The sequence below is a fragment of the Protopterus annectens genome, chromosome 2.part2, assembly GCF_019279795.1.
Source record: "Protopterus annectens isolate FY-2018-M chromosome 2.part2, PAN1.0, whole genome shotgun sequence".
NCBI classification, from domain to species: Eukaryota; Metazoa; Chordata; order Ceratodontiformes; family Protopteridae; genus Protopterus; species Protopterus annectens.
Genome location: NC_056730.1, coordinates 575686977 through 575712615, shown reverse-complemented (window position 1 = coordinate 575712615; position 25639 = coordinate 575686977). Strand labels below are relative to the sequence as shown.

Here is a 25639-nt window from a genome sequence, read left to right as displayed (position 1 = left end):
ACCTTTACAAAATTACACCCAGCTGCATACATGCAAAGACAAATTACATATGCAGAGAAAACTCCATAACTGGTTACAGAAAGGGCTGCCAGTCTGTCAGGATAGCTATGGGTCTTGAGGCCAGTGTTCTTTTTGTTAGCATCTCTGAGGAATCCTCACTTAAGTGATGTGGCTAAACAAGTGCAAGACAAATAGGGCATTAAATTTATAACAGGTGTGAAGAAATGACCCTAGAAATTACATGACAAATACAGCATTATATTTATAACAGTTGTGAAGAAATTACCCTAGAAATTACATGACAAATACAGCATTATATTTATAACAGGTGTGAAGAAATGACCCTAGAAATTACATGACAAATACAGCATTATATTTATAACAGGTGTGAAGAAATGACCCTAGAAATTACATGACAAATACAGCATTATATTTATAACAGGTGTGAAGAAATGACCCTAGAAATTACATGACAAATACAGCATTATATTTATAACAAGGTGTGAAGAAATGACTCTAGAAATTACATGACAAATATGGCATTAAGTTTATAACAGGTGTGAAGAAATGACCCTAGAAATTACATGACAAATACAGCATTATATTTATAACAGGTGTGAAGAAATGACCCTAGAAATTGCATGACAAATACAGCATTATATTTATAACAGATGTGAAGAAATGACCCTAGAAATTACATGACAAATACAGCATTATATTTATAACAGGTGTGAAGAAATGACCCTAGAAATTACATGACAAATACAGCATTATATTTATAACAGGTGTGAAGAAATGACCCTAGAATTTACATGACAAATACAGCATTATATTTATAACAGGTGTGAAGAAATTACCCTAGAAATTACATGACAAATACAGCATTATATTTATAACAGTTGTGAAGAAATGACCCCAGAAATTACATGACAAATACAGCATTATATTTATAACAGGTGTGAAGAAATGACCTTAGAAATTACATGACAAATACAGCATTATATTTATAACAGGTGTGAAGAAATGACCCTAGAAATTACATGACAAATACAGCATTATATTTATAACAGGTGTGAAGAAATGACCCTAGAAATTACATGACAAATAGGGCATTATATTTATAACAGGTGTGAAGAAATGACCCTAGAAATTACATGACAAATAGGGCATTATATTTATAACAGGTGTGAAGAAATGACCCTAGAAATTACATGACAAATAGGGCATTATATTTATAACAGGTGTGAAGAAATGACCCTAGAAATTACATGACAAATAGGACATTATATTTATAACAGGTGTGAAGAAATGACCCTAGAAATTACATGACAAATACAGCATTATATTTATAACAGGTGTGAAGAAATGACCCTAGAAATTACATGACAAATACAGCATTATATTTATAACAGGTGTGAAGAAATGACCCTAGAAATTACATGACAAATAGGGCATTATATTTATAACAGGTGTGAAGAAATGACCCTAGAAATTACATGACAAATACAGCATTATATTTATAACAGTTGTGCAGAAATTACCCTAGAAATTACATGACAAATACAGCATTATATTTATAACAGGTGTGAAGAAATGACCCTAGAAATTACATGACAAATACAACATTATATTTATAACAGGTGTGAAGAAATGACCCTAGAAATTACATGACAAATACAGCATTATATTTATAACAGGTGTGAAGAAATGACCCTAGAAATTACATGACAAATACGGCATTATATTTATAACAGGTGTGAAGAAATGACCTTAGAAATTACATGACAAACACAGCATTATATTTATAACAGTTGTGCAGATTTGACCCTAGAAATTACATGACAAATACAGCATTATATTTATAACAGGTGTGAAGAAATGACCCTAGCAATTACATGACAAATAGGGCATTATATTTATAACAGGTGTGAAGAAATGACCCTAGAAATTACATGACAAATACAGCATTATATTTATAACAGGTGTGAAGAAATGACCCTAGAAATTACATGACAAATACGGCATTATATTTATAACAGGTGTGAAGAAATGACCCTAGAAATTACATGACAAATAGGGCATTATATTTATAACAGGTGTGAAGAAATGACCTTAGAAATTACATGACAAATACAGCATTATATTTATAACAGGTGTGAAGAAATGACCCTAGAAATTACATGACAAATACGGCATTATATTTATAACAGGTGTGAAGAAATTACCCTAGAAATTACATGACAAATAGGACATTATATTTATAACAGGTGTGAAGAAATGACCCTAGAAATTACATGACAAATAGGGCATTATATTTATAACAGGTGTGAAGAAATGACCCTAGAAATTACATGACAAATACAGCATTATATTTCTAACAGGTGTGAAGAAATGACCTTAGAAATTACATGACAAATACAGCATTATATTTATAACAGTTGTGCAGAAATGACCCTAGAAATTACATGACAAATACAGCATTATATTTATAACAGGTGTGAAGAAATGACCTTAGAAATTACATGAAAAATACAGAATTATATTTATAACAGGTGTGAAGAAATGACCCTAGAAATTACATGACAAATACAGCATTATATTTATAACAGGTGTGAAGAAATTACCCTAGAAATTACATGACAAATACAGCATTATATTTATAACAGGTGTGAAGAAATGACCTTAGAAATTACATGACAAATACAGCATTATATTTATAACAGTTGTGCAGAAATTACCCTAGAATTTACATGACAAATACAGCATTATATTTATAACAGGTGTGAAGAAATGACCTTAGAAATTACATGACAAATACAGCATTATATTTATAACAGGTGTGAAGAAATCACCCTAGAAATTACATGACAAATACAGCATTAAAATTTATAACAGGTGTGAAGAAATGACCCTAGAAATTACATGACAAATGCAGCATATTTATAACAGGTGTGAAGAAATGACCCTAGAAATTACATGACAAATACAGCATTATATTTATAACAGGTGTGAAGAAATGACCCTAGAAATTACATGACAAATACAGCATTATATTTATAACAGGTGTGAAGAAATTACCCTAGAAATTACATGACAAATACAGCATTAAAATTTATAACAGGTGTGAAGAAATGACCCTAGAAATTACATGACAAATACAGCATTATATTTATAACAGGTGTGAAGAAATGACCCTAGAAATTACATGACAAATAGGGAATTATATTTAATAACAGGTCGGAGGAAATGACCCTAGAAATTAGATGAGCAAGATCCAAAAAAAAATCCTAACTACTGTTCAAACACGATGGTCAAAAGATAAGGAGTTATAGCCACAAAGATGCCTATTGCTGAATTCAGGACTGTGTTGCAAGTTTCTGTGTTGCCCATACCTTACTTGGATAGAAGGAAGTTTCTCTGTTCAACTGTGAGAGAGGGTAGCTTTAAACAGCCTATCTGTCCCTGGAGGCATGGTTTCAGCCAGACGTTAGTAGTTTATAGGCCATTTTAGGCTAATTTCTGTCTATTTCATTTCCCTGCTATAAAAAACACATTTGCGTGGTTTTGCGCACCGGGCAGCGCTGGTTAGCTAGGGTTAAACTATTCCCAGCTCCACGAAGTCTACTCAATTTTTCCCTTGGAACTAGACAAACTTTCAACTTAAGTACTCAAAGCATTCATTTCACAGCCCAGCACTTGCTCAAAACGCATAGCAAGCACTAATTAACCCTAGCAGTAGACCCCTCTATACTGTCCAGAAGGACAAGGCTCTCTATTTGTCCTACCAGCCAATCAGTAAAACAGCTCGCTTTACCTATTCAGGCATGTCCAAAGGCAGTTTCAGGTGTACTCTCCAGTCCAAATGGTGAATCTGGGCATTTTGAGGCAATGTTACAACTGCCTCATGTAGACAGACAACCCTCTCCTCCTACCACCAAACACTAATATATGCGAGAGATGCAATTATACAGCCAAACTGGAGGCAAAGCTCTCTCAACCCAAGACTGGAACTGACAGTCAAGAGGAGAAGGGAAATACTTGCATCACACCACCAGTCTCACATAGACACATTAAACCAGCACCGGCAAATAACACACATAAATACATGAAAACATACTCAGAGGCTCTAAATAAACATCTGCAAAAGCAACAGAGACCTCCAAAGCAGACATCCAAGCAACCTCCACACCCTATCACAAACCATGAAACACGTACTTCACATAATCAGTGTGCCATGCAATCATAGCCCTTAAGGCAAAATAACATACCCAACACACTAGTAATAGGTGACTCTATAGTCAGGCACATTGATGTCTACTAACTAGGCTGGACAAGGAGAAGGTTACAGTTAGCTGCCTGTCAGGCGCCAGGATCTGCCACATAACACAAGCACTCAGGTCACTCAAGAACAAGTACAAATACGACTCTGTCATTGTCCATGCTGGTGTGAATGACCTGTGATGTACCTCCCTGGACTAAATTAAAAGAGACATGGAAGAGCTCTCTAATCACGTAGCCCAGACCGGTATGATCCTGACCCTAAGTAGCATCCGGCCCTTACCAAGAATGATGCCACAGTATAAAGAAAAAAATGATCAATTTCAACAATTGGCTAAGTTTCTGGTGTCATTCAAAGGGGATCCAGTATCTGTCCACCTGGGATGACATGCTTGACAAGCCATGTTGCTTCGCAAGAGATCGTTTTTCATCGTTTTTCGTGCTTCGCAAGAGATGGCTTGCACCTGTCACCCTTAGGCTTTCTAATACTGGCCAAGGCTTTTGCCGCCCCCATAATGTCTTTTTAGGCAAGGCTCAAAAGACAACCCCACCACCGTAAATAACACAAGTAACCAAAAACTAAGGGTAATGCTACTCAACGCCAGAAGTCTAAACCTCAAAATGCATGCAGTCAAGGCACTTCTCAGTATGGAGAACATCGATATCTGTGCAGTAACAGAAACCTGGTTTAAGGCTCCAGAGAGCACCCCAGCACTACCAGGCTATAACCCATACCATACTTTTCGGGCACAGAACCCGGACCAAAACATAAAAGGTGGGGGTGTATCCATATTCATCAAGGATACCCACACCTCCAGGTTAGTGGTGCAGAACGATGCCTCAGAGATCATCCACATGCATCTAACAATGCACAAAATTGCAATTCAAATTGTAGCTTGCTACAGCTCACCCACCATGACCCAGGACCCCAATTCCACATTTCTGGAGACACTGGAAAATATGAAGGTCCTACCAAACACCCTAATATTGGGTAATTTCAAATACCCAAACATTAACTGGGAGAACTACTCAAGTACTAACTCCCTTGCCCAACATTTCCTAGAATTTATAAATGTGAATGCCCTAGATCAACTGGTTAACACCCCCACCAGATGTGACAACATATTGGACCTGGTCATCACCAACATGGGTGACCAGTGTTCCACACCGGAGGTCAACCCCTCACTGGTTAGATCAGACCATAGACTAATCACTCTGGTTATCCACATTCCGCCCCCACCTACAATCATGGAAACCACTGTGAAAAACATTTCAAAAGCAAACTTCACGTTACTTAAGACTGAGGTGGAAAGGTTCACAGCCCCCATGCTAAAGGATAACACTCTCCAAGCTGCTGAATCCCTTACAAAGGCACTCTATGAGCACCTGCAAGAATGCATGGATCGTGCTATCCCAAGCAAAACCAAGACTCACTCCTCATAAAAAAGGAAACCAGTCTGGTGGACCCCTGCCATAAACAAGCTATATAATAGAAGGAGGAAACTAGTACAGAAAAGAGTAAAATCCCAAGAAGGAAAGCATCCCTGATCCGTATCAGCAAGAAACTACGATCCCTCATAAAAATCATCCAAGGCTAGCTTCAAAAGAAAAATTGCCAAGGACTCCAAAGATAACCACAAAGCGTTCTTTAGCTACGTCAAGAGCCTAAGTGGAAACTCTCAAATCTGCTCTGAGTTAGTGCAGAATGGCACAAACTACACTGAACCAACTAATATTGCCAAGATTCTGGCAGACAGGTTTAGTGCAAACTTCACTCCCCTCTCACCCCCTAAAGGGCCCATAACCATACCAGAAGAATGTAGAGTCCCGGCAATCACTGACACACAGGTTAAAACAGCCCTATCCAAAGTCAAAAACACAGCTTCAATGGGACCGGACGGTTTCCCAGGCTGTGTCTTACATGAGCTCCAAAATGAACTAATCCCTCATCTAAACACACTGTTCAAACTCAGCCTCTCTACAGGCTACATACCCATAGAGTGGTGCACAGCAACAGTTATCCCACTCCACAAAGGTGGAGCCACAACGGACCCCAGGAACTATCACCCTATAAGCCTGACTAGCCTGGTCTGCAAGGCTATGGAGTGCATCATCATGGAACTCATTAACAAAGACATTGGGAACCTCCAAACATTGGACCCTAACCAGTTTGGCTTTGTTAAGGGCAGATCATGCCTCCTAAACCTGGTGGACTTCTTTGAGACAGTTACCAAGGCTTTAGACAAGGGAAAGGAGGTCCACACAACCTACCTAGACCTCCCAAAGACTTTTGACACCATTCCCCATTCTGGTATTATAGACAAGCTCACCAGCCTGAACATAAACCCCTACATCACGAGATGGGTTGCCAATTGGCTCACTGATAGAACCCACATGGTGAGAGTTGCAGGCTCTAGGTCCAACTCTAAACCGGTTACAAGTGGCGTCCCCCACGGTCAGTCCTGGGACCCCTCCTCTTCGGTGTATACTTCTCAGAGGTACAGGCAAGCACAGGAGGACTATGGCTGACCAAGTTCACAGATGACTGCAAACTGGAGGCCATAACTGATTCTCCGGCTGATACAGACATCTTCCAGAAGGGTCTCACTGAGACGGATACCTGGTGTCAAAATCATGGCCTCAAGCTAAATACCAAAAAGTGCATAGTCATCCCCTTTGGAAAAAACAAAGTACCCGTGAACTACCACATACGTGGTAGTCCCCTAAATACAGAAAATGTAATAAGGGATCTGGGGACCCAAGTAGATAGTAATCTCTCCTTTGATAATCATATTGCCAAGGTGGTTAGAAAATCCTTCTATGTGGCCCACCTAATCACAAAAGGGTTCACATCTAGAACAAAAGAGGTTATTGTGCCCCTCTACTCATCACTCATCAGACCCATCATAGAGTACAATGCCCCATTTGGGATGTACCTTATAAGACACTTGCAACAGCTGGAAAGACCACAGAAGTACCTCACCAATAGGATTACTGGCCTCAAACAGATGCCCTATGCAGCCCGACTGAAGAAACTCCAGCTGTACTCGGATGCATACCACTTACTCAGGGATGATCTCTGCCTGACATACAAGGCCATGTCCAACCCAGAATTGATGGACATGTTCCACATGCTCTAGGGATCTAAACCTCACCACAATGATAAATAGGACATGCTAGAGGGATAGATTCCTGTCCCAGAGACTCCCCATGCTTTGGAACAGGATTCCAATGTACATTAGGCAGAGCCCCTCACTAACACTCTTCAACAAAACCTTGACGAGTGGATGGGAAACAGAAAATTTACCCCAGGGATCACTGCAGTGGCTCTGCTCGACGGAGGCACAGGGAACTAATGGCTCTGCTGGACAGAGGCACAGGGAACTAATCTAAGGGGATGGCAGAAGCCAACACATTCTGGCTAGGCTTATAGATGCCCTCGGGCAGATAGCCTAGTACTTACCTATGAACCTATGAAGCTATGAACATCACTAATGATGGTTTCCATTTGGGGGGGTACACCATCTATGAGGGAAAATATGGAAGTGTTTTATTTACCAAATGTAACTATTTTTCTATTTTAGATTAAAAAAGCAATTGATAGGGATTTAAACATTTAATAAGTTAACTGCTTTTGTTCATACACTACAAAAAAACTTCATCAGAACTAAATAACTCACACAGATACCAACTTAAATACAATTAAAATATAATATGACTAAGAACTTGTGACCAAATCATGTGACTTAAAACATCATGCGACTATATGACCAAATTATGTGACTTAAGAAACAAAACATAAGTAAGTAAATATATACAAGTTAAAAAAATTCCGACAATAAAAATCTTTACAAGGAAATACAAAAATGTGCGTGTTCTTAATATTTAGCAAAAACTTCTTTTATTCACGATACTTTTAATATTAATGTGTTAGCTGAGCCCAGGGTCTCTGTCAACTTGAAGTAAAGTCTGAAAAAACTCTGCAGTCTCTAAAAGATTCACTTTTTACGTTCTCTTAAACTGAGTTTGACTTGTTCAACCACTTTAAAAGTTATATTTTTTCTGAAATCTCTGCAACTTGATTTAGTCACGAGTCCTTAGCCACATGTTAGTATTGTGTGTTTAAGTCTGTGCCTATGTGAGTGTTGTTCAGTTCTGATAAAATTCCATTTACTGTAGGAGCACAAGCACTTAATTTATTAGATTTTTAAGTCTCTGTCAGTTGCAATTTTTTTTTCAATTTTCATTTTGCATGAACTTCTGGATACACATCCCTGTTGCTTTTCTGGAGTTTTTTTTTTTTTTTGCATATAATTTGAGACCATTGTCCTTGTATTAGTTATTCATTCACTGGTTCATATGTAAGTACCAGGCAATCAGTCTGCAGACCATTGCAAGCCTAACCAAAAACCCCTATTCAAAAGTTCCTTTCAGCATCAAGGAGGGCAGGACAGGAGAGCTCAAGGGAGAATTTGAGACTACCGATCCAATTACCTACGTTTGCCTTGAAGGTGTTAAGGGATCTACTCTGCTTAACATACAGTTGACATTTGCTCTAGATGTGATGGCTGCAATGGGTTTATGAATATTTTCATATGTACTGTATATGTTAATAAAGGTTTAGTATATTTAATTTGGTGGTTGTGGGTACCATTTGTTATGTGAAGAACTACTGTCTATCACTTGTTGCAACAATTTTGTATCAAAAGGTGAATGAGGTCCACAGACCGCTCCTCCTTATGCAGGGAGTGACTGCTGTGGTTCTCCAATTACATGACACAAAGCCTGACTGGACGCTATGGTTGAATAGTGACTCCAGTGGTCCTGATAGGTTGCATTTCATGCTATGTAGGAGGCATCCTGGGATATTATCTGGACTCACTGATGCAGAGTTCATGGCCTTCAAGAGTCCGTTTAGGACTTGTTTCAGAGTGATGGTTGTGGGGGAGGTTATGTTCAATGGTATTTCTTGAGGAGTGACTGGGGGGGGGTATAAAATTGGAGCTGAACTTAACTTCCAGTAGATTTACTATATTTTCCAGCTTCATGTAGCTGGCTCCATTCACAATTACTTCTGCGCATTGTTGAGTACAGCCTTTGAGGTTACAGACATAGTTAAAGAAAGCTTTATGGTTGTCCTTGGCCTGGGTGGGAACTATTTATACCGCAAAACTGGTTTTGGTAGAACTGATTTGCCCACTGAATTGTTTCTATAAATGGAGGAGAGAGTTTTTATTCTTTTGGGCATTGTACTTCCTGGCATTTGCAATGAGCTTCTTCCTTATGTTGCACAGACTGTTAATGTTTGGATTGCACCAGGATGCTTTGTTTCTTCAGGCTGTTTTAAGCTTATTTCTGCTAAGCACAGCTGTCTCTATTCTCCAGGGTGAGGAGAGCCTGGAGGAAGTGGCGTTTCTTGTTTAGACTCCTGGAATTGAGCAGTAACACCTTCAGATTCCCTTGGGTTGGTTTTGCTATGTCAGAATGTTTGTCAGTTTAGCATTTCCTAAAAAAAGGCACTGTGGGGAGGACAATGCTTTAGCCAATATTTGAAATCCCAGAAGGGACAGGTGTAGACCATCCTTGGCAAAGCAATATGGTCTGTCAGCCATATCCTCCCATGTTGATAAATATCGTACCCCCTTGGAATGACATCAGAAGCTAAGACCATCATTAAATTCAATCATCTTTTGTTCCCGTTGTGGGTGTCATCATCATTTAGGAAGGTAGAATCCTGCTCAGTGCTAGGCTCATACCAGCTTGGGACACATAGTCTGAGAGTCCATAATGTCTCTCATCATATAGTCCAGTGACATCCTACTCAGGTCATTTACACCCACTTGCACTATGACATTGTCATACTGGTACTTGTGGTCCAACAAGCTGAGTGACTGAGTGAGTGTGAGTGAGTGAGTGAGTGAGTGAGTCAGTGAGTGAGTGAGTGAGTGAGTGAGTGAGTGAGTGAGTGAGTGAGTGAGTGATCTGGTGAAACCTGAACAGACAACTGACCATGACTTTCTCCTTATTCAGCCTGTTGAGTGGGGTGTCTGTGTGTCTCACAATGGAGTCTCCTGTTACTAAAATATTGTGTTGTGTGGTGTCTTCTTTTATGGGCTTTGAAACTGAGGCAATACACAATGTGGTTGTATGTTTTGTAGCAGGTGTTGTATTGGTAGAGTGCTTTTGGGGCTGCTAAGGATGTTTGTTATAGGTGCAATATCTGGGAGGTCTTTAGGGTTTAGGAAGTGTCTGATCCATATTGTGGGCATGTTTGGTGTAGTGCATGCATTTCTGACAACCTGGTTGGTATTATGTGTAGTTGTATGTGAGAGCTTTAAGCTGGTTGTCAGTAAACATAAAACAATTGCTATGTTGCCTCAGAACAACTATATCCACCAAGCTGGCTGCTGATATAGCATGTATATGGCCCTATTTGGATAGTCAGTAAATTGCTGCAGGGGTGAAAGGGAGTAACTGGAGTATCCATTCCTAAGCATGTGGGGCACTACTTGTCCCTCAGCAAACTAAATTTTCTTCACATAACTGATTAAAAGGGCAGTCATTTTATACCAAAAATGCAGGGATGCAACAATTAAGTACCAGCAACAAATACAAAGTAGCAAATCACACAGTAACACTGCCTGGAGCAATCAGCAAACAGTACAACATTGTTGACTTTTAAAATTATTTTAAGTGCAAAATCAACACATAAAGCAAAAATAAAGCAGAATCACTCAAACACAGTTAACTTAAATGCAAAATCAATCAATCAATCAATCAATCAATCAATCAATCAATCAATCAATCAATCAATCAATCTCTTATCTGCCAAAGATGGAGCAGGATTAATTCTGGACCCTCTCAGAGGAAATTGAGAAGGATAAAATTTGTTGTAAGGCAGGTTTACAACATTGGTTTACTGGGCAGACAGTCGTTATGGATCTATGGAAAACAATGGGTGGGAAAAGTACTTAACCCAGTTACACAACAGACAATAGCAATAAAAGACGGGAGAGAAATCAGATTACCATAAGCGGCAGAAGCCAGAAACACAGGCTTTTAAAACCACAACAGGAAAGGGGTGAGAGGGTTGAGAAAAAAATTCAAGCTGTAAGAAGTAGACTAGCTAGAGAGGGATGCAATCAGATAAGACCAATATTGGGGCTCTGTGACATCAGAAACGCTTAACAAATCACAGTGCTCTTAGTCTTATGACCTCGAGTTAAAGGTCAGTGATCCCAGGTAGATTACAATTTCAGATATTTTAACTTTTACATTTGGGGGCAGGGAAGAAGTACTAACTGGTACGGAGGGCAGTATCAGTTGGGGCTGGGGCAGACACAAGAACAGGAGTGACTGGCTGTGCTGGAACAGAGGAATCTGAGGAACATTTCCAAAAATCAGGCATGAAATTTGTCTGCAAATATATTAAGTATTTCCTTTGAGTTTGAGAGGGTGGTCTTGGTAAGGAGAAGCTCATTCACTGCACAGACAGAATTAAGGATAAAGTGAGGTCCGCAGCAGATCTATACTGTATCAGCGACAGCCTTATGACTCCCACTCACTGTCTTGAGTTATTAAAATTTAAAAAAAAGATCAAACATAATGCAAAGAAACTACCTAGATCACACATACACCCACCCACAAAGACATCACAAAATGAGCACAAAACTTGAACGCATTGCGGTAGCTACGATTCCTTTGTCATAAGGAGAGTATAAGTTTACCATAAATAAAACAATTTCCAAGGTGTAATTCATACTGGCCAAGCCTGAAAGTTTAGCATAAAGGATTAAGGCTATTACCCCCTCCCCCCCCCCACACACACACATACACACACTCTGTCCATTGTCTATTGTATGAGCATGAACAAATCACTTAAAAAGGCTATGCTCTTGGACATCCAGTAAAAATGGGCATCGACCAAGCTGGACAACTTAACCCATTACAACCTAATGGCATTACCAGCCCTTTTCTGCAATTACATCCTACTGATGGCCCTTGGAATCTGATATAGCCTGTTCACATTAGAATTAATAATTAAAAAGCTATGCAACTAAGTGCTGTTGAATGATTTCAGCTTAAAGCTTACATCATGACAGGCAACACAAGTGTACATCATCGGTCATGGTGTCTGACCTCTGCCTAGTCATCTCCTTTAGGCCCTTCCCTCTTGGTTTCTTTAATTGTTATTCTCTGGCAATTTTCCTTGTTCGATTCAGTGCTGGGCAGGCATGGGTCAGGGTAACATGCCTACATATGAATGCAGATCATTACAACAGTGTAACATGTATAACATGTATTCAAATTTGTTGAAAGGACTCCTGACTGAAGATGGTCTCAAATAAGAGATTAATAATGTTTTTTTGCAGGGGACAAGCTCCTCCCCCATGTATCCTTCTCTAAAGTTACTGAATCACAGTGGTAAGAACATTCTCCTTTATATCCAAGGATCAGCAACGAAAAAATTACTAATGTTACGGACGTCCTTCCTGATGCTTCTGCTGTCATGTTCTGGCATACAAAAAAAATGGCACCAAGCTAACAACCTACCTTTCTGGCTATAGTACCGTCCATCTAAAATGCTACTCACATGTCCATTCTAGTTTGACTAAAGCCTGTTAATAAGCTTTTCTGCCTATTTGCTCTTTGAGACATCTTTGAAATCTATTATTGCTTAGAGAGCTCTTCTCTGTTCCTCCTTTATCTCCTGTCATAACAGGTAACTTGTCTACCACTCATGTTACCATTTGAAGTAAGAGAAGGCTTGAATTTCCCCTTGTTTAGTACTTCAACTACACTGAGTCTGTCACTGTCCCATACTCCACACTCTCATCATTCCTCAATATTTTCTCTGTTTCTGTCTCATGCCCCACACTCTCATGATTTCTTGACATTTTGTCTCTGCCTCATATCCTAAATTCCCATCACCCCTTGACATTATCTGTGTCATTGTTGAAGGCTTCATACTTTTGTCATTGTTGAACATTCTCGCAGTTTCCGTCTTATGTTTCACACTTCCATCATTCATCAATGTTCTCACTGTCTCTGTCCCACAATCCACACTCCCATCATTCCTCAATATTCTCTCTGTCTCATGTTCCACACTCCCATCATTCCTCAATATTCTCTCTGTCCACATTCCACACTCCCATCATTCCTCAATATTCTCTCTGTCTCATGTTCCACACTCCCATCATTCCTCAATATTCTCTCTGTCCCACATTCCACACTCCCATCATTCCTCAATATTCTCTCTGTCTCGTTCCATACTCCCATCATTCCTCAATATTCTCTCTGTCCCATGTTCCACACTCCCATCATTCCTCAATATTCTCTCTGTCTCATGTTCCACACTCCCATCATTCCTCAATATTCTGTCTCACATTCCACACTCCCATCAATCCTCAATATTCTCTCCATCTCCATCCCACATTCCTGACTCCCATCATTTCTCAATATTCTTTCTGTCTCATGCTCCACCCTCCCATCTTTCCTCAACATTCTGTGTGTGTCTCTCTCTCTCTCTCTCTCTCTCTCTCTCACCTTCCACACTCCCATCAATCCTTGATATTCTGTCTTGAGCTTGTATTCATTCTCTTTCTCATGTCTTTACATGTCTGACTCTCTGACTATCCAGGCTACAGAATCACCTTCCTCTCTAGTCATTCGCCTCCTTATTCATATACTATACTCTTCCCCCAGTCTGAAAGTCATAATATAATGGCCTCATATCACTCAATAGTTGTCTGAGTTTTCCTCTACCATTTCACTGGATTTGTAACACCAAAAGTTAAAACAATATATCCTGTCCTGAGGTGTGATGACACTGCAGTTCGTTATATTATCAGACTCTATGGAAAGACCAAAGCATTATCAGAAAAGGGTTGGTGGGAGCTTGCCCCCAAAGGATGTGACTTTCAGTATACCAGACTTCAGCAAAAGATGGTCAGTGAGCTGAAATCTGACTGAGTCACTGTTGTTAAGGTGTCGCAGGCCGACATATAAATGTTTACCACCTCTTAATGCAACCTGTTATCTTTGTCTGTTGTGTTCAACTTCAGCATCAGGTTCCAGTTTTTTACATTGGCTATTTCTTAAGTAATAAGCACAAATCAGAGTGATGTATCATGTGGTAAATAATTAAAAAAGTTATTCAAATAATACCGCTCAACTGTCCAGATTCTCACCTCATATTTTTGTTCTGTTCCTCATAAAGTTTGTGTTTTTCTGGCAAATCACTGAGGATTGAAGTCACTAAATAATGACATGCATTTGAGTTTCATACTTCACATCCTTTAGAAAATGTCTGCTAACACAAATCCTGTTGTTCTGGCAACTTTCTAAGTTTATAGGAGCAACATTTAAAATCCCGTCTCTATTTTTGGGCCATTACACCCGCAGTATTTTAGGCTTTATCCAGATGTCTTGCACTAAGAAGTTGAAAGGTAGGATTCAGCTATTACAAATATACAAGGTCATTAAAATATAAGTACTCTGTGCACAATATTATGAATGCATAATAAATTAAACGGATACACTACAAAAACAACAACAATAACTAGAACAAAATTAAGCAATGCTAAAAATATCACTCCTGGCTAAACAGCTGCTAATTTATACAGACTATTAACACTTTAATGGCAAAACTGCTGATAACGTCAAAAGACTCAGTTTATGAAATAAAAGGCCTTGTCAAAGTTCATCCACTGACACCACAGGAAGCTTATTATTCTGGTCCAATAAAATTGCAAAACCATCAAAACAGACAGCAGAATTCAGTTTACCAATTTCAAGGAACAGAAAACAAAAGGCCATCAGATCTTCTTTACCTGGATGATAACTAAAACCCAGAAAGTCACAATAGCATTGAACACAATGAACTCAGCAAAGTCTTCCAAGTGTAATATCAGTGACTCTAATGAAAAGAAGGAAGCTCCTCTTAAAAAAAAAAACTAGTAAGTGCCTCTTTGAAATCTGTCATTCAGCAATGGACAAAATGCAAGACCCCACAAAGCCAACAGCAGATGGAGTGGGTAATAAAGCGTTTGCCTCACTGTATCAAACTGCTATGTGAAAAACTGTAGCAAGCTAAGGAATGTTACCTAAATGGTAATCAGCAATGTGCACTTTATGATGGCAATATCAAATTAAATGAGTGTAAAATCCAATAGTAAGATGACTGGAAGTACTCAGAGCCCAAACATGAGAAGAAGCTATAAACTGACCAGACAGAATTTATCAGTACTCAGCGAGCCACCATATTTGGATGTGCACACTGTTATCTTTGGATGTGCACACTGTTATCTTTGGATGTGCACACTATTATCTTTGGATGTCCACACTGTTATCTTTGGATGTGCACACTGTTATCTTTGGATGTGCACACTGTTATATTTAGATGTGCCCACTGTTATATTTGGATGTGCACACTGTTATCTTTGGATGTGCACACTGTTATCTTTGGATGTGCACACGATTATCTTTGGATATGCACACTGCTATCTTTGGATGTGCACACTGTTATCTTTGGATGTGCACACTATTATCTTTGGATGTGCACACTGTTATCTTTGGATGTGCACACTGTTATCTTTGGATGTGCACACTGTTATATTTAGATGTGCACACTGTTATCTTTGGATGTGCACACTGTTATATTTAGATGTGCCCACTGTTATATTTGGATGTGCACACTGTTATCTTTGGATGTGCCCACTGTTATATTTAGATGTGCCCACTGTTATATTTGGATGTGCACACTGTTATCTTTGGATGTGCACACTGTTATCTTTGAATGTGCACACTGTTATCTTTGGATGTGCACACTGTTATCTTTGGATGTGCACACTGTTATATTTAGATGTGCACACTGTTATCTTTGGATGTGCACACTGTTATCTTTGGATGTGCACATTGTTATCTTTGGATGTGCACACTGTTATCTTTGGATGTGCACACTGTTATCTGTGGATGTGCACACTGTTATCTTTGGATGTGCACACTGTTATATTTAGATGTGCCCACTGTTATATTTGGATGTGCACACTGTTATATTTGGATGTGCACACTGTTATCTGTGGATGTGCACACTGTTATATTTGGATGTGCACACTGTTATCTTTGGATGTGCATACTGTTATATTTAGATGTGCCCACTGTTATCTTTGGATGTGCACACTGTTATCTTTGGATGTGCACACTGTTATCTGTGGATGTGCACACTGTTATCTTTGGATGCGCACACTGTTATATTTAGATGTGCCCACTGTTATATTTGGATGTGCACACTGTTATATTTGGATGTGCACACTGTTATCTGTGGATGTGCACACTGTTATCTTTGGATGTGCACATTGTTATCTTTGGATGTGCACACTGTTATATTTAGATGTGCACACTGTTATCTGTGGATGTGCACACTGCTATCTTTGGATGTGCACACTATTATCTTTGGAGGTGCACACTGTTATCTGTGGATGTGCACACTGTTATCTTTGGATGTGCACACTGTTATCATTCTGGTTATCCTTCCGCTCCTCTTTTACTCCTTTTTAATCACTTTCCGTCTCTCTCTGTTCTCTCTTTCCACCTTTCTCGCTCCTCATTACTGTTTAAGTTTTGACATCTTTGTAACACCGCCCTGACTTGCTGTAGACCCTAAAACTCCACAAACCTAAATATTCCTCCATTTTCTTATCTTCCTTTTTATTTGTAGCACATTATATTCCTTGTACCATCCAAACGTATTCAACTCAGCTTTCATTTCCTGCATTCTCTGACTGACTTGCATTAACCTCCCCTATTACATGCTCCCCTTTTCCTTTGATTTGACGTACTATTTTATCGCCCACTTGTCTAATCCGTCATACCAGTTTCACAGATATACGATGGGTGCAGTAAGACATATCTTAAAACAAGGCCCGGCTCTGTAGCTTGGAGAGATGAAGCCCTGACTATGACCCACATGACGTGGCATGGGGTGATGGAAATGAGTGACTGACACAAGCTCAACCATCATGGGGAAGGTGGGTGGTCCAGCTGCTTAAACACTAGCTCCAACTGGATAGAAAGTAGCACAATGAGCAACAGATCAATCAGAACATGTGTTTGGATCTACTAAGCCATGTCTGCATAGATGTTTGCATGTGTATAAAAATGTTATTTGCAGTGTTTTTCACTGATGCATGCATCATTGGGATTAACCTAATGAATCTTGACCCAACAAAGCTCCTAAACAATAACTACAAACCAGATGCAGTGACTAGGTCATTTTGTAAATAAAAACTAGTAACCCTGCAAACACTAAACTGAAGTGCCTTACAGGAACTATATCTTGAACATATTATTAGTGCTTTCAATGTTTTGAATTAGTATAATATGTCTTCCCTTTGGGGAAAATGTCATCCCCACTAATTATTATTTTAATAACAATGTAATACGCATGCAATCAGTCGTGAGGGACTTGGGCACCCAGGTTGACAGCAACCTGACTTTTGACCACCACATTGCCTCCGTTGTACGGAAGGTTTTCTACAAGGCCCACCTGACAAGTAAGGGTATTTCATCCAGGAACAAGGAGATCATAACATCCCTTTACTCCTCCCTTATCAGACCCATTATCGAGTACAATGCCCCCTTTGGCATGTACCTTGCCAAGCACATGCAGCAGTTGGAGAGGCCACAGGGGTTCCTGACCAGGAAAATCCCGAGTGTCAAACACCTATCCTATACAGATAGGCTAAAAGCCCTATCCCTCTATTCAGTCTCAAACAGACTGCTCAGAGGTGACCTGTTTCTGGCATACAAGGCCATCTCAGACCCAGCCTTGATGGAGTTGCTGCATATCCTTAAGTCAAACTCCACTCACGCAACCCACATGCAAGGCCTCAACCTGGTCTGTGACATTAATAGAACTTGTTGGCAGAATAGATTTGTGTCCCAAAGACTCCCTCATCTGTGGAATAGACTCCCTCTCCATGTCAAGCAGAGTACCTCTCTAGCCCTCTTTAAGAGGAACCTGGATGACTGGATGGGAAACAGAAAATATACCCCTGGGATCCCATCTGTGTCCCTGCTGGACAGGGGAAATAGGTGCTGACTTTGAGGGAACATAGGCAAAATTCTTGGCTAGGCTTATAAGGGCCTTCGGGCCAATAGCCTTGTATCATACTGTGAAATTGTGAACCTGTATAAGGAATTTTATGCACTGGTCAAAGGTGATGTAGGTTTGCTCAATGGTCTACATGTTTTATTAGCTAAACTGGTTCTTTTAAACGAATAATGTATCTGAAAAAGTCCAGTTTTTTTTTAATGAGGGATGAAAGCACTAATAAACTGTTTAAGATAAATTTTCTGCATGGAACTTTGGTTTGGGTTTTGAATGGTTAGAACTTCTAAACAAGATTTACCATGGATGCAGCAGAGGGCAAGTTACCAATTACCCATTCCTTTGGTTCAGTGTACTTTCAGAATGGCATTTAGCAAGGGTCCTGCAGGGGGCAAATTCAACACTGTTCCTTTCTCAGGAAGCAAGAATATTGTCATGATCATTTGTAGGTTGACAAAGTACAGATGAAAAACTTACAGGGATCCCATACGTGTGTGTGTGTGTGTGTGTGTGTGTGTGTGTGTGTGTGTGTGTGTGTGTGTGTGTGTGTGTGTATATACACACACATATAGTACATAGATAGACACAGTAACAGATATATATATATATATATATATATATATATATATATATATATACACATATATATTTGCCCCTCCACATTATGCATACAAATTAAGAAAGAAAATAGCACACCAATGTATACAGAAAAGACTCCCAAATGGTACAAAACTGCAACATACAACTTAAATAACACAAGATGCAATAAGACAGCAAATACTGTACACATGATAAATGCAGACTTTGTACACTGTAGGATATCTGGATGTGATAATAAATAAACCTGTATTGGGTAGAATAAAAGTATGCTAGAAGAAAAAGTTAACCCGAAGCACCAGTTAAGACACATGACAAGGCAGTTTTCATGCAGATAGCTATTATCATTAACATTATTTCATATTAGTATTAGCATGCAGTGGCAAAGTAGTTCACAACAGGAAATATGTTTACCTTGTCAATCACGCCAACCACCTTGCATGATTTTAAATACTCTACAGGAGAGCTGAGGATCCTGATAGGTCGAAATCGAAAGCTGCTGAAACCCTAATATCACAAAACAAAAAGCAGGATTGACAAATTGTTTTGGAATTCTATTGTTAACATCTAATTATGTTGCTAAAAGTGAAGTACTGGTTCTGAAAGCAAGCTCTACAAACTGGGCTCTTCTGCAGTTGGCAGAAATGGTTCACATCTCAAACAGGGTTTGCACAGCATTTGACGATACAGGTAGAAAGTTGCGCCATAAATTAGACTTCAAAATATTGGCACAGCAAAACTTCAAGTTTGACAGCACTGAAGACTTTGATTACAGGACATGTGCAATGGTTTTCAGAAATGATTGATCCCATCAGTACAGCTGTAAATCTAGCAGTCTAGAGTAATAATTGGGGGATGGCGTGATAACACACGCTAATAATCGCGTAATGCATTGGTGCTGGGGAACAATCAGTACGAAGGACATTTGTGCTGTTACACAGAATTCTAGAAAGAGATGCTCATGTGACACAAGGAGCACTTGGTTAGTCTAACTACTTACTTTCCTATGTCTTGGATATGTTACAGATATGTAACCAAAAGTTTACCTTTCCATCTCTCATAATCATCACCTTGTGTCAGCTGCACATTCTGGAACTTTCTCAAAAGCTTTTAGAACTACTTGTCATGCATCCTGTCAGCTTTCCTTAGTAATTTCCCTCTGCTTTCAAACTCCAGCCCCCCCCAGGGTGATCACACCACTCTGTGTGTTCCAAGTTTGTGTAAACCACACACCTCCTCTCCTAGGAGAGACATGTGGGCTTATGTTCCTTAATTCTTCTCTCTCCCTGCCTTTTTCCTCCAGTGCTGGGGTGACAAATTGAACCCCAGCTACCAGGGCCACAGTCTGGGCTCCATCTCAACGCACAACTGAACCAGGTTAAATGTAATTATTTTACAGAGTCTGGCTGATTTGAAAATAGATTGCTTTAACAATACACCAGAACTTATTTATCATGCTACTAAGGATTTCAGGGTACTATCTTAGCTTATAAAATGCTAACTAGATTCTTTCTATTCAACATTACATTATGACAAGAAATCTTCCAAATGTAATGCATTTCACTGAGGCAGACCTGCAATATTGACATACTTTATTTCTTACTGTTTTGTCATTTATGCACTTTGTTCATTTATTTTTTGTGTTATGTATGTCTGCTTTGCTAAGTTTATGATTTGTCTATGCACAACTATTGTACATTTGTACTTGTCATTGTAGTCCAGATTGTGACTGGAAAAAGGTCAAGTATCAGCCCCCTCCCCCGGTTAACTGATGAACTAACTAACTAACTAGCAAACACACACACAGACAAACACACTAACTAAGAAGGAAAAAGGGACAGGGCTGCTGAACAAAAGGATGATATAGAGATATGAAAAAGTCTGGCATTTATTAAGTATAAGAAGATACAGACTAATGCATACCTGAACTTGGAATAAAGCCAAAAATATCTCTAATTATTTAACAGCTTTAAATCAAAGTCTTCAATTCATGAGAACAACAAAAGCTAAGAAACTTCCAGATGTGCAGCAAATATAGCAGATGTAGCATTATTGGAGGAAGGTCCAAGAACTGCTTGGACTGGACTGTAGTGTAAACACTTCACAAGGCCCTAAAACACAGCGTACCACCAACAAATAACCACTGAATGCACAAGATACAATACTCTCCTCTTTTTTATATGAAAAACTCCTTTTACAAATTGTAATTTTAGTATAAGAAATGACATGGCCCTTTAGCATACCTTTTGAAACATTAAAAGTTCATAAATCGTCACTGCACAGCATGAATTCTGTGCTAATATAGCAGTTTACCATTTACAGGTTTCAGTTTTATTTTCTGATGCAATGGTGTGGGTAGATGAACAGACATTTAGTAAACCCAAGGCACATTCTTGCTTAACAAAAAGTTTTTTTCTGCTATCTAAGATAATTCTTTAGATATCTAAGGATATTATTTTCACAGGTAGAATGTCTAAGTGGGGTGGCAAATGGCAAATCTGAACATTTTGAAGGATATCCGTTTTCTATCATAAAAATCCCCCCAAAAAACAAGTAAGAGTTTCTCAAAGTTTTTGGTGACCACAGGCCTGAGCACAATTTTCTCATCTGCAGATTAGGCAGACATATCAGGTATTTCTGGTACCAAACGTTAGGACCTCTGAGCTCTGATGTGACAACATGCTGTTTCCCTATTGTGCTATAACTAGTGCAGACCAATCTAGGATATAGAGCCAAAGCAACTTTCAGTTATGCTTTGGATCTGGTTAGGTCTATAACCATAGTTCTCTAAACAGAAATTTCAAGGTGAAGAAAGTTTTATAGGGTTTTCAAAGACTGTTTCTAAGCTCACTGTTTTCTCTGAATTTTTGCATTCAAATCAGATAAAAACAAGTTAAATACGTGTCTCAGCCTTTATGATATAAATATTTAATTGCACCATAAAAATTCTTGTTGGAGACAAATTTGTCATCGTCCACAGAGCAGTTCTATAACAAAATTATATCATTCCCTACAAAGGAATTATCAATAAACAACTTCAAATCAATGCAACTGGCAATGCTATACAGTGAATAAGGAACTAGTTATATGGAACACACCACTAGATTGGTATATGTGTCATAGTATCTGAACCCATAATATGACTAGGGTTTGTTACTTGGTCTCTGCTCTTCACAATTTTGTTTTTTGATACCCAGATGGACAAACATGCCTGGGTGATAAGTTATACAGATGAATGCAAGCATCAATCTAGTATCACTCACAGATTGTACACCTATAGAAAAATGCTAATAATATCCATTCTTGGTGAACTGACCATAATCTGGCTTTGAATGTCCAAAATAGAGATACTACCCTTTAGGGTAAGAACATGACTGCATCACTGAAGTTAATCCCCTAAATTAGACCATGTTGTCAGGGATCTGAAATCTCTAGTAGATGATAGTCTAACCTCTGACAGATCTTTTTATCAGTTGTCAGAATAGTCTCCGGGTAGCGTGGTTCTTACTAAAAGTTGCATCAAGTCACAAAAGAGAAGCCATTGTGTCATGTTAAACAGCCGTTATCTCACTTCTCACTGAATACAATTCACTAATTTGTAGATTTCTAATTGGATATATTTTTCACTTCAACATATTGCTATACTTAACAAGGTACAGAGACATTTTACAAAAATGTGTGGTTTAATATAATGTGGTAATGCAACATATTAAAAGAGGTGTCCCTATTCTAGGAGTCTTAAAAATTATTTGGGGGAGATACTTGCCTGCTTTTAAGGACTTGAGAGGTCCTCGGAGAAAACACACATGCAAATAACTGCATGTTAAAAATGAACATTAACAATACCAGCATGACAGACTAGGTGTATTATCTAAGGACTGGTATCTTTGCAGAATGTACTTAAACTGAATGAGAAACAGTGCAGTTCCATAGGTACATTCCAAACAAAAACAGTGTAGCTCCATAGGTACATTCAAAACAATGTAGATTCAGGATTACTATGGGTGATCATGAATTCCACCAAGGCCAAAATGAAAACAGAATTCTTGTTGCTTGTTGACTATCACGTTTTGAGTTTATTTCCTAAATTATTGTCACATTTCTTGCACTTTAGTAGAGTTTCAAAACTGAACTGTTTCCACTGTTACTGCAGTACTTAATTATGTTGTGGCTGCTAGTTTTACAAGACAGTAACATCTAGATTGTGTGGTTTCTCTGCACTTGAGCTCTAAAACCATCATTCTTATATTTGTAGGGTTTTCTGACTGCACTCTTGCAGCAAAACTATCTGTGTTAGGGGCTGCTGGCTGATAGCTTATTGTGTGGTTTCTTGATTGGTCTGTAGGTCTTTTTGTTGTAAAACTTGTTTTTCTGATTCTATATAAGACCAGGGTTTGCACTAGGCTGCTCTCCATGCAGTGGTTAACAGTGCCTTGTACAGCACAAATGCCATTAAGTTAACACTTCCCTTCGAATAAATATCTTTGTAACGTTTCTCATTTTCCCTGCTGCTCTACAAGCATCTCAGTTGCGCACAGAGTAGCATCACCTTGTTGGATCGCTGCAGTTCACACTAAGTATAGCAGCCATTCTTTGTCCATATGCTATCATCCCAGTCCAGTTAAATTTCCCCTCTCTTCTCCCTGGTTCATAGGTGTGTACTAGGCTAATGGCCCTGGAGCCTTTACAAACCTAGCCCATAGAAGTGCCATGGCATTGTGCTGCCCGGTGTTAGTTCCCAGTGCCTCTATCAAGTACAGCCCCTGGAGTGATACCCAGGGGGAAATTTCTATTACCCATCCACTCATCAAGAGTTCTCTTGAAGAGGGACAGTGAGGTGCTCTGCTTGACATGTATGGGAAGTCTATTCCAAAGCATGGGCAGTCTCTGGGTGAGCAACCTGTCCCTCCAGCATGCTCTCTTGATTGGGGTAATGAGGTTAAGGTCTCTGGACCATGTGCTGCGGAGGGATTGGGATTTCTTTAGATGTAGCATTTCTAACAGAGCTGGGTTAGACATGGCTTTGTAAGTCAAGCAGAGATATGAGACAGAGAATAGCTGGAGTCTTTTGAGTCTGTCCGTGTAGGACATGTGTTTAATGCCTAAGATCCTCTTCGTGAGGTACTTCTGTGGCCTCTCCAGCTGTTGCATGTGTCTAGTGAGGTACATGCCAAATGGGGCATTATACTCAATAATTGGTCTAATGAGGGAAGATTAGAGAGAGAGAGAGAGACAATGACCTCTTTCTTCTTGGATGCAAAACCCTTGGTGAGTTGTGCCACATAGAAGGACTTTCTGACCACAGTGGCAATGAGGTGGTCGAATGAGAGGTTGCTGTCAATCTGTGTCCCCAGATCTCTTATAACGCCTTCAGTGTTCAGTGGGCTCCCATTGATGTAGTAATTAGTGGGAACTGAGTTTTTAACAAAGGGATGACGATGCATTTTTTGGCATTAAGCTTAAGGCCATGGTTTCAGCACCAGTCATTGGATTCAGTGAGGCCTTTCTGTAGAATGTCTGCATTACTTGGGGAGTTAATAATGGCTCCCAGCTTGCAGTCGTTTGTGAACTTGGTCAGCCAGAGTCCCTTTGTGTTGGCCTTGACTTCTGAGAAGTAGATGCCAAACAGGAGAAGACCCGGGACTGATCTCTGTGAGACTCCACTCTTGACTGGTCAGCAGTCTGACTTGGAGTCTGATACTTTCACACTGTGGGTTCTATCTGTGAGCCAATTTGCAACCCACCTAGTGATATAAGGGTTGATGCCTAATCTGGTGAGTTTATCAATAATTCCTGAGTGAGGAATGGTATCAAAGGCCTTGGCCAGATCGAGGTAGGCTGTATGCACTGCCTTACCTTCATCCAGCCCTGGTGACTGACTCAAAGAAGTCAACCAGGTTGAGCAGGCATGATCTCCCTTTCACAAAGCCAAATTGCATGGAGTCTAGAGTTTGGAGATTTCCTATATCTTTGTTAATCAGGTCCATGATGATGCACTCCATAGTTTTACATATCAGACTCGTTAGGCTAATGGGGTGATAATTCCTAGGGTCTGTAGTCACTCCCCCTTTATGAAGAGGGATGACTGTAGCAGTGCGCCATTTGGTAGGGACAAATCCTGAGGTGAGGCTGTGAATGAACAGGGCACACAGAAGTGGTGTCAGTTCACTTTGTATTTGTTCATGTAGAACACAGCCAAGGATATTATCAGGTCCCATGGAAGCTGTATTCTCGGCCTTGGACAATGCAGCTTTAACCTGTGCTGCAGTAATGCTAGGTGCCTGGCATTCTTCCGGTATTGTGATTGGCCCTTTAGGGAGGGAGAGGGGTGTAAAGTTGGCACTGAATCTGTCAGCCAGTAAGTTGGCAATATCTGCTGGCTCAGTATAGGAGGTACCATTGTGCAGTAACTCAGAGCAAATCTGGGTATTGCCATGGAGGTTCTTGATATAGCTATAGAGGGCTTTGTGATTGTTTTTAGTGTCTGCCGCAATTCTGCCTTCATAGCTGGCTTTAGAGGATTTGATGAGGGATCTCAACTTTTTGTTGAGGCTAATAAGGGAGTTTTTCCAGTCCTGGGACTTCATACCTTTTTCTGCAACAGTTTCTTCCTTCTGTTGTAGAGTTTATTAATAGCAGGGGGCCACCAGATTG

At 39.5% G+C, this 25639-nt stretch overlaps 1 protein-coding gene across 2 annotated transcripts in view; it reads right to left on the bottom strand.

Annotated features, from left to right (window-relative positions):
- The window catches only part of RPS6KL1 (ribosomal protein S6 kinase like 1), a 491164-nt gene that overhangs the window by 267841 nt on the left and 197684 nt on the right, over positions 1-25639 (bottom strand). For both annotated transcript variants that reach the window (XM_044064031.1, XM_044064032.1), the window contains exon 5: positions 19400-19492. In XM_044064031.1, the coding sequence (XP_043919966.1) occupies positions 19400-19492 (93 nt within the window). The remainder of the gene's footprint in view (positions 1-19399; positions 19493-25639) is intronic.